This window comes from Bufo bufo, chromosome 7, assembly GCF_905171765.1.
Source record: "Bufo bufo chromosome 7, aBufBuf1.1, whole genome shotgun sequence".
NCBI lineage: Eukaryota > Metazoa > Chordata > Amphibia > Anura > Bufonidae > Bufo > Bufo bufo.
In genome coordinates, this window is record NC_053395.1 from 221,501,475 (window position 1) to 221,514,070 (window position 12,596).

Here is a 12,596-nt window from a genome sequence, read left to right on the forward strand (position 1 = left end):
CCACTGTGGATTTCATTCTTTGCAGCGCACATGGTGAGATCTGCAGCAAAATCCACTACAAATCTGTAGGCAACTAACGTGGATTCTGTTGCACATTTTCCCATGGATTTACAGCAAAATCTGCATTAAATGTTTTTTTACGCCCCCTGCACATACCCTTAAAGGGAACCTGTCATCAACTTTATGCTGCCCATACTAATGGAAGCATAAAGTAGAGACAGATGAGTTGATTTCAGTGATCTGTCATTTATAAGTTAAAAGTAAGTGGTTGCCGAGAACCAACATCACAATCATTGCAGACTGGGCCTGAAAAAGAGTCACGGCCACCTGAGAAGAGTCACGGCCACCTGAGACGAGTCGCGGCCATTAATGGATTCCTGCTCTCCCTGCCCACCTGCTGATGACTGACAGTCTCCTACCGAGTTTTCTCCCTTTCTCTCTAGGAGAGAACTGCCAATCATCAGCAGATGGCGGGAGAGCAGGAGATTATAATAACCAGGACTCTTCTCAGGTAGATTTGACTCTTTTCAAGGCCTGGGCTGCAGTGATACTGATGCTGGTTCTCAGAAACCACTGACTTTTAGCCCATGAGTGACACATCGCTGACATCAGCATTTCTGTCACTAATTTATGCTGCCCTCAGTGAGGTCAGCATAAGGTGGATGACGGGTTCCCTTTAAGGATCTATCTGTCTGCTAGAGGTGGGATTACGTCCTGGTAATGGTCTCTCTTTTCCCCATCACATAGGTGACTGTTCCTGTTCACATCTTAGGGGGAGACTCTGCCTTCATCACCTTTGAAGGGATCGGTTATGATCGTAGTGTTCTGGGGGACACAGCGATATTTGAAGAGTTTTCGCCGGTATCAGCTGTGCCACGACTCACACTTCCTGGACAGGTGAGGCCACTAATCTGCACGGCGGACAACTGAAATGCCAAGAAGCAAGATTCCTGCAAACGAGGGATAAAGGAAGAAAATCACTTAACTTTATTGAAATGAAATCAATGTCATGAAATAAAAAACGCAGTGCAAGACACAGCTTGACTTACGCATTTCAGGCTGCAGATTGTCTTAGTCATAGCCGACCAGGTGGCACAAACGGGTGATTCCCAGGTGATACATACTTCTTTTCGAATGGTATAATGCAGCAGTATATTGCGCTTCGTTTCTCATGCAGATTCCTCACCTGACACAGCAGAAATTGTCCTTTGGGGATATTCCCGTTTTCAGCAAGTGCAGCCGACTCGTGTTCCTGAACAACACTTCTGAGTCTGAAGTCATCCTATTCACTTGGTTTGCAGCATCGTCCAGCGCCAGCGAGGTGGGTACAGTTACTAGAACCCCTTTAATGGGTTACAGAGAAAGATTTCACAGACAATAGGCTGATAAAAGTGAAACTATGCTCACGATAAATGAGGCACGGAATAGGGTGGTCCCAGAGGGACAACTTATCACTTATCCACAGGATAGGGTTCCAGCGGTCGTATCCCCACCAATCATGAGAAATGAGCAGTGTTTGAGCATGCGCATGACTGCTCAATTCAAAGGGACTACCAAAGATAGCGGATTACTGCGCTCCATTATCCCCAGCGGTTCCATAGAGTTTGAATGGGCCAGTAATGTGCATGCTTGACCACTGCGCCATTCAAACAGCGGATATCAGCAATTAAAACAATGCATTTATTACCCAAATCTGTTGCAGATTTTTATTAATATATCAACTAGGGCCTCATTCCTCCGAGGGGCATGCCCTAGACCAGGGGTGAGCAACCTCCGGCACTCCAGCTGTTGTGAAACTACAACTCCCAGCATGCTCTATTCACTTTCTCTGGTTGTTCTGAGAACAGCCAAGCAAGTGTTAATGCTGGGAGTCATAGTTTCACCACAGCTGGAGTGCCGGAGGTTGCTGATCTCTGCCATAGACTCTCCACAGTGGTGTACAACATGGATGCAGACCATACAACTTTATGGGGCCTGAGGGGAGGGAGGGGGAGGGGCAGTTGTTGAACTCTTTCTGTTGCCATATACAACTCTGCATTTTCATTCAGTCGCCACTAGGGGGAGCTCAGTGCAAAGAGATTTTTACAGCTTTCATTGTAGTCAATGGTAGCTGTATAAATTCCTAGTGGTGGCTTCAGTTAGACATTATAATTTAGTGTATGATGTTGGATGATGTAAACACATTGACAAGGCTACTTTCACATCTGCGCTTTCCCTTTCCGGTATTGAGATCCGTCATAGGATCTCAATAGCGGGGGAAAACACTTCAGTTTTGTCCCCATTCATTGTCAATGTTGACAAAACTTAACTGAAGGGAACGGAGTCACCAGAATGCATTTCGTTCCGCTTCATTGCATTCCCATGACACACACAAAAATGCTGCAAGCAGCGTTTTTGAGTGCGTCCTGGGATGCGGAGCAAGACGTGTCCGTCATGACTCTCAATGTAAGTCAATGGTGACGGATTTGTTTTCTCTGACACAAAAAAAAACGGATCCGTCCCCCATTGACTTACAATGGGTTTAGTGCCGGATCCATCATGGCTATTTTAGAGATAACACAACGGGATCCATTCATAACAGATGCAGACGGTTGTATTATCATGACGGATCCAGCAAAAACGCAGATGTGAAAGTAGCCTAATTGTGCTGTTCAGAATGAGCGCCATACTTATGAACCGCCTGAAGAGGCAGAGGGAGACACTTTTTTTATGCAATTCTTTTTTATTAAAATTTCTTCCGCTTTATAAAAGAAAATCGTAAAGTCATCAGAAATGTTGGTGTCACGCTTTGCGTTCCACATTACCTGGGAGTGTTTGACATGTGCATACTGGGAAACTGGGTCGATCAGGGGGTCCATACTAAATATTGCTATGGGGCCCTATTAGATCTGTGTGCATCCCTGCTTCTCCACCCCACAATGAAGATGCCCGGCCCTGTCATTCAATGGAACGGGGTGTAGCTATGTAGGGAAAGCAGAGGAGCTGCAGTGCACCGAGGGGTTAGGATGTACCGCTAAGTGCACTGAGGCCCTAACTATTACTACCATATCAAGAATGTGAGGGATGCAGCCAGATACAGCGAAGATATACCCATCTAACTCATTCTCTCTGAGTGGCCCATGTGATCGGAAGACGGAAGGTAATGCTGCTGCAAAAAGCATGGGATAATACCCGTCACAAGACTGGGGGGCAGAGTGGGGTTCAGATTCAACATTTAAAAGTTAAAATTGACTCCTATAGGCGAGTTGCTGCAGTCCTGCCCATAGAAACACCAAAACGTATTTTTTGGTGAGCGGACAAGCCCTTTAATGCATGTTTAATGTGTTATATGTTTTATATGTTATATATTTAATGTGCTATATGTTTTATATGTTATATATTTAATGTGTTATATTCATCGGTAGGCAAGAGGTTAAACATTACATATGAAAATGACATTGTTGCTTGCATAAGAGATTATAGAAGTCTCGCTTGGTATTACAGGCTCTTCAGGTCTCCCCTCTGTCTGGATCAGTACGACCAGGTGAGAGCGTCAGCATGGTGGTCACCCTTCAGTCTGGGGAGCAGGCCTCCTTCTATACACTGGAGCTGGTGTGTGAGGTGCGTACTGGAGCTTTGTGTGGCACCCGTCACCTTCTAGGATGGAGCATGTGTAATGTCTTATCTCCCTGCAGATATTCACGGAGAGAGATGTGGTGGAATACGAGCGAGATCTCCGAGAATGGGAAGAAGAAGGGGAGCGGCAATCACTGGAGTTCACAATCGCTGACCCTGCCTCCGAAAAGAGAGGCCAGGCAGCAGCGGTAAGTCCACATGTATAGAAGTATGCCACTAATACTGTGGACTATCTTATAGATACTTGCTTTACTTGTCTTACTTCTGCTAAGTTCCATCCAAAGCTGCCTCCAGTATTCTGCTGATTTCCTATTTCTTTCACTCTTACGGTACTTTCACACTAGCGTTTTTCTTTTCCGGCACTGAGTTCCGTCAAAAAGGCTCAATGCCGGAAAAGAACTGATCAGGCATATCCCCATGCATTCTGAATGAAGAGAAATCCGTTCAGGATGTCTTCAGTTCAGTCTTTTTGACTGATCAGCAAAAGATAAAACCGCAGCATGCTAGGGTTTTATCTCCGGCGGAAAAAAAAAGACTTGCCTGGCATTTTTTTTTAATGGGAATGTATTAGTGCCGGATCCGGCATTCAAAATACCGGAATGCCAGATCTGTGCAGACTGAAAAAAAGGTGAAAAAAATAAATGCCGTATCCGTTTTGCCGGATGTCACCGAAAAGACGGATCCGACATTTCAATGCATTTTTAAGACTGATCAGGCATTTTTAAGACTGATCAGGATCCTGATCAGTCTTGCAAATGCCATTAGTTGGCATACGTTATGCCGGATCCGGAATGCAGTTCCGGCGACTGAACTGCTTGCCGGATCTCTCTGCCGCAAGTGTGAAAGTAGCCTTACTGGTTCAGAATCTGTCCCGAGTGTGCACTTCTGTGGCGCATTTTAAAGACGTATGTTTACAGCGAATACTTCTGTCACAACACATTACATGAGAGTATAGATTCTAATTGGCAGTGAATAGAAATTTGAATGCTGCTTTGGATGTGATTGGAGTATAAGACAAGGTATATATATATATATAACACAAGAACAGCCCAAAGAGCAAAATAATTATTTTACATTAGATGCCGAATAAGGCATTGTCCAGTAGTGGTGTAGTCAGATTTCATGACTGGCATGTGCTCACCAAATTCTTATGTTCTAGTGTGTGCTAGGGTCCAACGGTGCCCGGATCGTTCCTGCTAAGCAACAACTGACAGAAATAAGGAGATACAAGGTATGTTAAACCATGGTAGTTAACGTACATAATCTAAAGGGGAAATTCAGGAGGTAAGACACAGGTAACTGTCATGAAGTACAAGTTGTGCGCAAGAGTTGCTGTTGCATGTCACAAAGAGAATGGCCACAAGGGGGCAGCATTATCTTTATAATCTTCAGCATTTTACTGTCGATTCTGTGTCCAGCTGTACGCGTTGATAGCCTATTGATGTCGGGGGTGCATTATCTGCTTTTTTTTCATTCCTAGACCCTACCACCTATTAAGAATGGAGAATATGCCCGACCACCAGCAAGCCGAGACAGGGAAAGCCGCAGGGCCATAAAAGAGGTTCAGAGAGTCCGGACGAGACCCCAACCCCCTGTTCCACTACAGCTTCACCTGTCAGTGACCGGCAGATCCCATCACACTCCAGATTTTCTCATCCAGTTCCAGAATGATTTTCCGCGCCACTTCCAGCAGCGGTGAGCAGTCAGTCATTACTACTGAGATACCAAACGGATGATGAGTGTATCAGCCGTGTGAGATCCATGTCAGCACCAGTATGGAAATATCACTACCAGTAAATTATCATTCAAGACCAGTGATTACTCAACACACAGAAATGAATGGAGCCTTCTAGAGGAACTGGAAATTCCACAACTTCAGGCCCCGGATTGTCTGACATTTTAGATAATCCATTCTTAAAACACTGGAATCTGCCCATGTATTATGTTATATGGGAACGAGCGTCTTAGTGTATCTGGTGCCAGCGGTAATTACCTGGTTCATTCACTAAAGGAAGGCTCACACCCTAAAGTACTCTCCTCCGAGGCAGAAAGGTCACCATAAAGCATAAATCCTGTGTCCACCTTCACAGCCAGTTTGTTTTTTATTTTTTTCCCAATGCATCTTAATGACAAATGAAGCAACAAATTAAACATTTTGTGCCATTTTGTTTCTACAGCTCCTGTGCAGACCTAAGGGTCTCCGTGGTAACAGACAACAAACAGACCCTGTGTAGTCTGATCCTTCAAGTTTTTTCCTTTCCACCTTTTCCTTACTTCCTAACCCATCAAAGCATAAAGTTAGGAGTGGATTGAAGGGAACATGACTGCACGATCAGACTACAACAGTTTTGTTGTCTGTTACCATGGAGACGCATAGGTCTGCATAAGAACTGTAGATTCAAAACGATAGGAAAATTGACTGGTGCTACCCCTCAATCCCGAGCCTGGTCTCCCATGGATAATAATGGTCGGCCGATCAACTTTTCACTGGATCCTATAGACCAAGCAGCCACATTCCTGGGATCTGTGTTGGTCCCAGTGGTTGAATATACCCCCCAATCAGACTCTTCTGGTCATTAAAAATGTATTGGGACTGAATTAATGCCAACCAATAGAAATGTCGTTACTTGGTCATAACTGGTTTTAGTCTTGTTCCTAATTTTCCACAGGGATATTCAGTGTATGTCCGTTTAACAGGCAGCATCACAATAATAAAAGCTATTCCTGGGAAGATCAATCAGGTGGCGATCAATCCCTGGGCAGTTGTCCTGCCTTGTAGGTTCCGCTCTCACTTGCCTTATGTCCTGGAAATTTCACTTTCACACTTGCCTTTGGTGCGGATCAGTAGGGGCCCTTAGCCAGAATGCTGAAGCCTGCAGAACTGTGAGTGCAGCTCTGGAGTATAATACAGGATGTTACTCAGGATCAGTACAGGATAAGTAATGTAATGTATGTACACAGTGACTGCACCAGCAGAATAGTGAGTGCAGCTCTGGAGTATAATACAGGATGTAACTCAGGATCAGTACAGGATAAGTAATGTAATGTATGTACACAGTGACTGCACCAGCAGAATAGCAAGTGCAGCTCTGGAGTATAATACAGGATGTAACTCAGGATCAGTACAGGATAAGTAATGTATGTACACAGTGACTGCACCAGCAGAATAGTGAGTGCAGCTCTGGAGTATAATACAGGATGTAACTCAGGATCAGTACAGGATAAATAATGTATGTACACAGTGACTGCACCAGCAGAATAGTGAGTGCAGCTCTGGAGTATAATACAGGATGTAACTCAGGATCAGTACAGGATAAGTAATGTATGTGCACAGTGACTGCACCAGCAGAATAGTGAGTGCAGCTCTGGAGTATAATACAGGATGTAACTCAGGATCAGTACAGGATAAGTAATGTAATGTATGTACACAGTGACTGCACCAGCAGAATAGTGAGTGCAGCTCTGGAGTATAATACAGGATGTAACTCAGGATCAGTACAGGATAAGTAATGTATGTACACAGTGACTGCACCAGTAGAATAGTGAGTGCAGCTCTGGAGTATAATATAGGATGTAACTCAGGATCAGTACAGGATAAGTAATATAATGTATGTACACAGTGACTGCACCAGCAGAATAGTGAGTGCAGCTCTGGAGTATAATACAGGATGTAACTCAGGATCAGTACAGGATAAGTAATGTATGTACACAGTGACTGCACCAGCAGAATAGTGAGTGCAGCTCTGGAGTATAATACAGGATGTAACTCCGGATCAGTACAGGATAAGTAATGTATGTGCACAGTGACTGCACCAGCAGAATAGTGAGTGCAGCTCTGGAGTATAATACAGGATGTAACTCAGGATCAGTACAGGATAAGTAATGTAATGTATGTACACAGTGACTGCACCAGCAGAATAGTGAGTGCAGCTCTGGAGTATAATATAGGATGTAACTCAGGATCAGTACAGGATAAGTAATGTAATGTATGTACACAGTGACTGCACCAGCAGAATAGTGAGTGCAGCTCTGGAGTATAATACAGGATGTAACTCAGGATCAGTACAGGATAAGTAATGTATGTGCACAGTGACTGCACCAGCAGAATAGTGAGTGCAGCTCTGGAGTATAATACAGGATGTAACTCAGGATCAGTACATGATAAGTAATGTAATGTATGTACACAGTGACTGCACCAGCAGAATAGTGAGCGCAGCTCTGGAGTATAATACAGGATGTAACTCAGGATCAGTACAGGATAAGTAATGTATGTACACAGTGACTCCACCAGCAGAATACTGAGTGCAGCTCTAGAGTATAATACAGGATGTAACTCAGGATCAGTACAGGATAAATAATGTATTTACAAAGTCACTCAACTATTTTTGTAGATTTTAGTTTATTCCTGTATGTAAATGACGTCCCCTAATACTTTTCTCATTCTGAGTTGGGTTTAGTTGCTCTTTAAGCTTCTAGCTTAGTCGTTTGTCATCATTCCTTTAGAGTAAGGTACATTTCTGTTGCACACCATATAGCCCATACAAAAGGAAGGTGGAAAAACCCGCTCCGGTGACCCTTCAGCCTGAGACAGGAGAGCCGGACAGATACAGAGAGAAACCGAGCGCAGCACAGCAGGAAATGGCTCGGGACGTCATGACTTCAATCATCAGGTGATATCATCTAAGTACTGGTAATCCAGCACTAACGCCAATAATCCGGCACCTGTTTCCACAGAACTGCTGAATTATCTGAAATTGTATGTTTCATGAGCCCAATCCCCTGATTATTGGGCACCAGTAAGTCACAGTTGATGCCATCTTAAAGGCCTTTCAGGTGTAGCAGTCGTGATTTTAGCACAGTTTTGGCACTTTATCACAAACACACTATGGGATGTGAACGCAGCCTCACCGTGTAGTCAACGCCTACAACCTGGGGCTCAGCAGCTGGTCTGAAACTACAAGTCCCAGCATGCCATCACAGTCTACGGCTTCCAAGGCATGCTGGGACTTGCATTTCCACAACAGTCCCTAACCAATGGCCTATATATCCGTGTCCTTTCCCATAACACTGCACGTACTGAATAATTATAGCGCATAGACTAATTACAGTAATTACATAAATTGAATATTTAAAGGGGAAGGATTCCCAAGGCTCATATTTCCTGTACAGAATCGCCGGGATTCATGTGAAATGGACTTTATTTTTAGTTTATGCCCCAGTAAAGTTCCTGGTTGTAAATGATCCCTGGTGTGTCTTCTAGAAATCTCTTGGATGATAAGCAGTTTCATGAAGCCCTGAGTCAGATACAGAAGGAGCCGCTGCCGTACTTCGCCCAGCTCCGCAGCACCGCGTCTGACCCAGACACTGCAGACATCTCGGTCTCTGCAGAACACGGGGCGAAGCCACTAGAGTCTGTAGAGGAAGAGATGCCACGAGGCGCTCGGGTAGTGCCAGGAGACGTGGCACATGAGGAGACCGAGGCCAAACTTATGCTGGTGCCACAAGGTGAACAGAAGGAAAAGATTAAAAGGTAAAGTGAACTCACAGAACAAATAATACAGTGAAAATCCAATAATCCGGCATAATTGGGAACACCCATGTTCCAGACTATTGGGTTTTTTCTAAGCACTGGACACCATGACATAGGATTACGGCACCCCTCCACATTACTGCCCTGTTTGCTGCAGAGCTAGAGTAGGGCTCCCATAGAGGTGACATATGCCTTTTATACAGAGTATTTTTCTGTGGGGTAAGATGCTCCATCCGACGCCGTATGTATAAGAAAGCATTGCTTCTAGGTGAGAATATCTCTGTACACATGGAGGCCAAATGAGCCATGGAGGCTGTGCAGCTCTGTACTAAAGGAACCGTGCACTACTGATCGGCACGCGGAGTCTCCTGTGTCATACATAGTTTTTTTTTTTCAGTCAGATTCCATCTGAAAAATTAAAATGTTACACCATGCTGCACCAGATGCCGTATTACGGAGAGGGGTTCTCCATGCCTGTACCTCAAATGAGTCTTTTAGCGAACCTGTGGAAAGAATACACATTCAGCAATACTTGCATCGCTCCACGGATTCCATGATCCCGGCTGGGGACATGCGACCGGCCAACTGGCTGCGGAGCTCACCTCTGATGTCCCGGATGTGCTCATGTTTCTTCCTGGTCAGCTGCATAACGTACAGGATAATAGAAGCACATCAGAGGAAAAGGCCGCAAATAATCAGTCACATGACCTTGCCGGGATTGCGGAATTATTGAAAGTGTATTCCGTTACTCATCATTTTATGGGAACATTCTTGCTTGCTCATAGGGAAGAATATCTCTTTTAGGGCACACAGATGTATTTTTTTTTCCCATGTCAGTTCCATTATTTTTTTGCAGAAACCATTCACTTCAATGGGGCCTCAAAAAAAAAAAAAGACTCCTTGTGCATTCTGTATCCGTATGTCCGTATGTCCGTTCCGCCAAAAAATAGAACATGTCATATTATTGTCCGCATTAAGGACAAGGATAGGACTGTTCTATTAGGGGCTGGCCGTTCCGTTACACAAAATGCGAAATGTACACAGCCGGTATCTGTGTTTTGCGGACAGCAAAACATCCAATGGTCGTGTGCATGAGCCCTTATACAGAGCACCATACACTGGTGATTGGAGTGCCTGCAGCTCTACAGTATAGAGATGAAGTGACTCTGTGAGCCCCCACAGGAGGCCTAATATAGATGAATATATACATAGAAACAGGGTCCCTGACTTATGTGCTGCCAGTACAATAAATCTCCCTATATCGGAACCAGTAGCAATCTAGAAAAAGTGTCATAAACATGGGCGTAACTATAGGGGCCGCAGAGGTAGCAGTCACTACCGGACCCAGGAGCCTGAGGGGACCCAAAGACCCTTGTGCCGCATAAGAGGACACTGGTATTATAGAACATGCATGCTGGTCAAGTTACACCTCTGGTGGAGGGAAAGGGTTAAGGTCCAGAATTTAGCATTAGGGGTTGCCATTTTAATTTTTGCCTCAGGCCTCCTGCACACGAACGTGTGCGCCCCGTGGTCGTGCTGCGGCCCGAAAATTGCAGGCCGCAATGCACGAACACCGTCCGTGGGGCAGCGGATCGCGGACCCATTCACTTTAATGGGTCCGCAATCCGGCCGTTCTGCAAAAAGATAGGACATGTTCTATCTTTTTGCGGAACGGAAGTACGGAACGAAACCCCACGGAAGCACTCCGTAGGGTTGCATTCTGTGGTTCCGTTCCGCACTATTCCGCATCTCCGGATTTGCGGACCCATTGAAGTGAATAGGTCTGCATCCGTGATGCGGAATGCACACGGAACGGTGCCCGTGTATTGTGGATCTGCAAATCTGGTCCGCAATATGGCCACAGAGCGCACACCTTCGTGTGCAGGAGGCCTCAGGCAGTGCGAAGGCTATATGCTTCCCTGCCCGTGGCCACAAAGCACTGAGGGAAGGGGGGCCCAAACGGAACTCTTGCACCAGGGCCCATGAGCCTTTAGCTACGCCCAATGTGGTGGGGCAGAATCCAATGTAATGACTAAAATCACTAAATCATTTTAATCGTTACCAATAACCTTTTCCATGTGGCACAAAGCCTCTAAATGTACGGGCAGTCTTACATCATTTAGCACTAGTTTTGGTGAGGAATATGGTGATTTAGGAGAAAACATAAAGCAAAGTCCGGAGATGGCTGGATGTTTGTATTTGGTTATTTATTTGTATTATTATTATTATTATTATAATATTTATTATTTATTTTAGCATTTATCACTAGTATTTGCTGGTGGTCCCTCAGTACAAAACGTCAAATGCACCATTTGTTACAACTCACCACCAGGGGGCACTATGACATCATATCGCAATCGCATATAATTGCGCACCATTGGCTTAAGCGCCTGCACTGGACCCTGTTTCAGTTCTCATTACATGTTGTATTCGGCTGTTTTTGTGGACTACAGATGTGGCAGAGTTTAACCTGACACTTAACGCATTAAATAAACAGCTGCAGCATGCTTTAAATTGCCAGTTAACGCAACTAAAACTTTTGCTACGTCCTAATGACATACTGGAGGTTTTGATCATGGTGCTGAGACCCCCACCGATCGCTGAATCAAGGAGAAAGAAGCAGTCACACAGAGCGCTCTCTCCTCGCTGCAGAAGACGGATGCAGCAGAAACTCTACCAGACCAATCTCAAGTCTGTCTGCTGCAGTGAAGAAAGACTGAGCGCTTCTTTCGCCTCATTACAGCAGTCGGTGGGGGTCTCATCACCCGGACCACCATGATTAAAACCTTTGAAACGTCACTATGACATATCAAAAGTCTTTTCCGCTTTTCAGTTTCACTTTAAAAAAAGACTTTCTGCCTTTAGTTCCTGACTGCACATAACCGCCACTATTTGGGCTGTATTGGTGCATTGTGGGTTTGCAGTGGGGTCCACCATCTCCAGGGTTCCCCTCTTATCAGCCCAAGTGTCCCCAGCACATCCATACATTACATGGTAATGCTGCAGGAAATATGAGGTCCCACTGGCCATGAAAGCTGAGCACAGGTTATTGGGGGGACCCTTTAAACAAAAAGAGGTTGACCACGTGTTTCATTGCGGAGGCGTTCAGATGATTATTCCGAATCCAAGAAGTGAGCTAACATCATGTGCTATCACGAGCACAGCGAGCCCTTGCTTATGCCACCTCATTATATCATTGATCCTCAGGGTCACCTGGAATAAGTCACCTGGGAGACGGCACATTGCGGTATGAAACCAAATCCTGATACTTTACAAACAGCCTTCGGGGATCTTCACTCTGTGTGTATATACATTAGAATACGGGCGGCAGGATTGTCATTCCTTCTACACAATGAGGTCAAGTACCTTAGTTTTTCCCGATTGAACATAAGGCCTCATGCACATGACCGTAGGATGTCCGTAAACAGCAAGTCCGCAATATACGGGCACC

The 12,596-nt window shown here is 45.0% G+C and overlaps 1 protein-coding gene across 1 annotated transcript in view; it reads left to right on the forward strand.

Moving 5' to 3' along the window:
* Window positions 1-12,596, forward strand: part of CFAP65 (cilia and flagella associated protein 65) — a 46,164-nt gene that overhangs the window by 29,411 nt on the left and 4,157 nt on the right. The window contains exons 23-30 of the mRNA XM_040440034.1: window positions 748-897; window positions 1,178-1,321; window positions 3,484-3,600; window positions 3,675-3,803; window positions 4,775-4,846; window positions 5,096-5,310; window positions 8,151-8,285; window positions 8,876-9,145. Of these exons, the coding sequence (XP_040295968.1) occupies window positions 748-897; window positions 1,178-1,321; window positions 3,484-3,600; window positions 3,675-3,803; window positions 4,775-4,846; window positions 5,096-5,310; window positions 8,151-8,285; window positions 8,876-9,145 (1,232 nt within the window). The remainder of the gene's footprint in view (window positions 1-747; window positions 898-1,177; window positions 1,322-3,483; window positions 3,601-3,674; window positions 3,804-4,774; window positions 4,847-5,095; window positions 5,311-8,150; window positions 8,286-8,875; window positions 9,146-12,596) is intronic.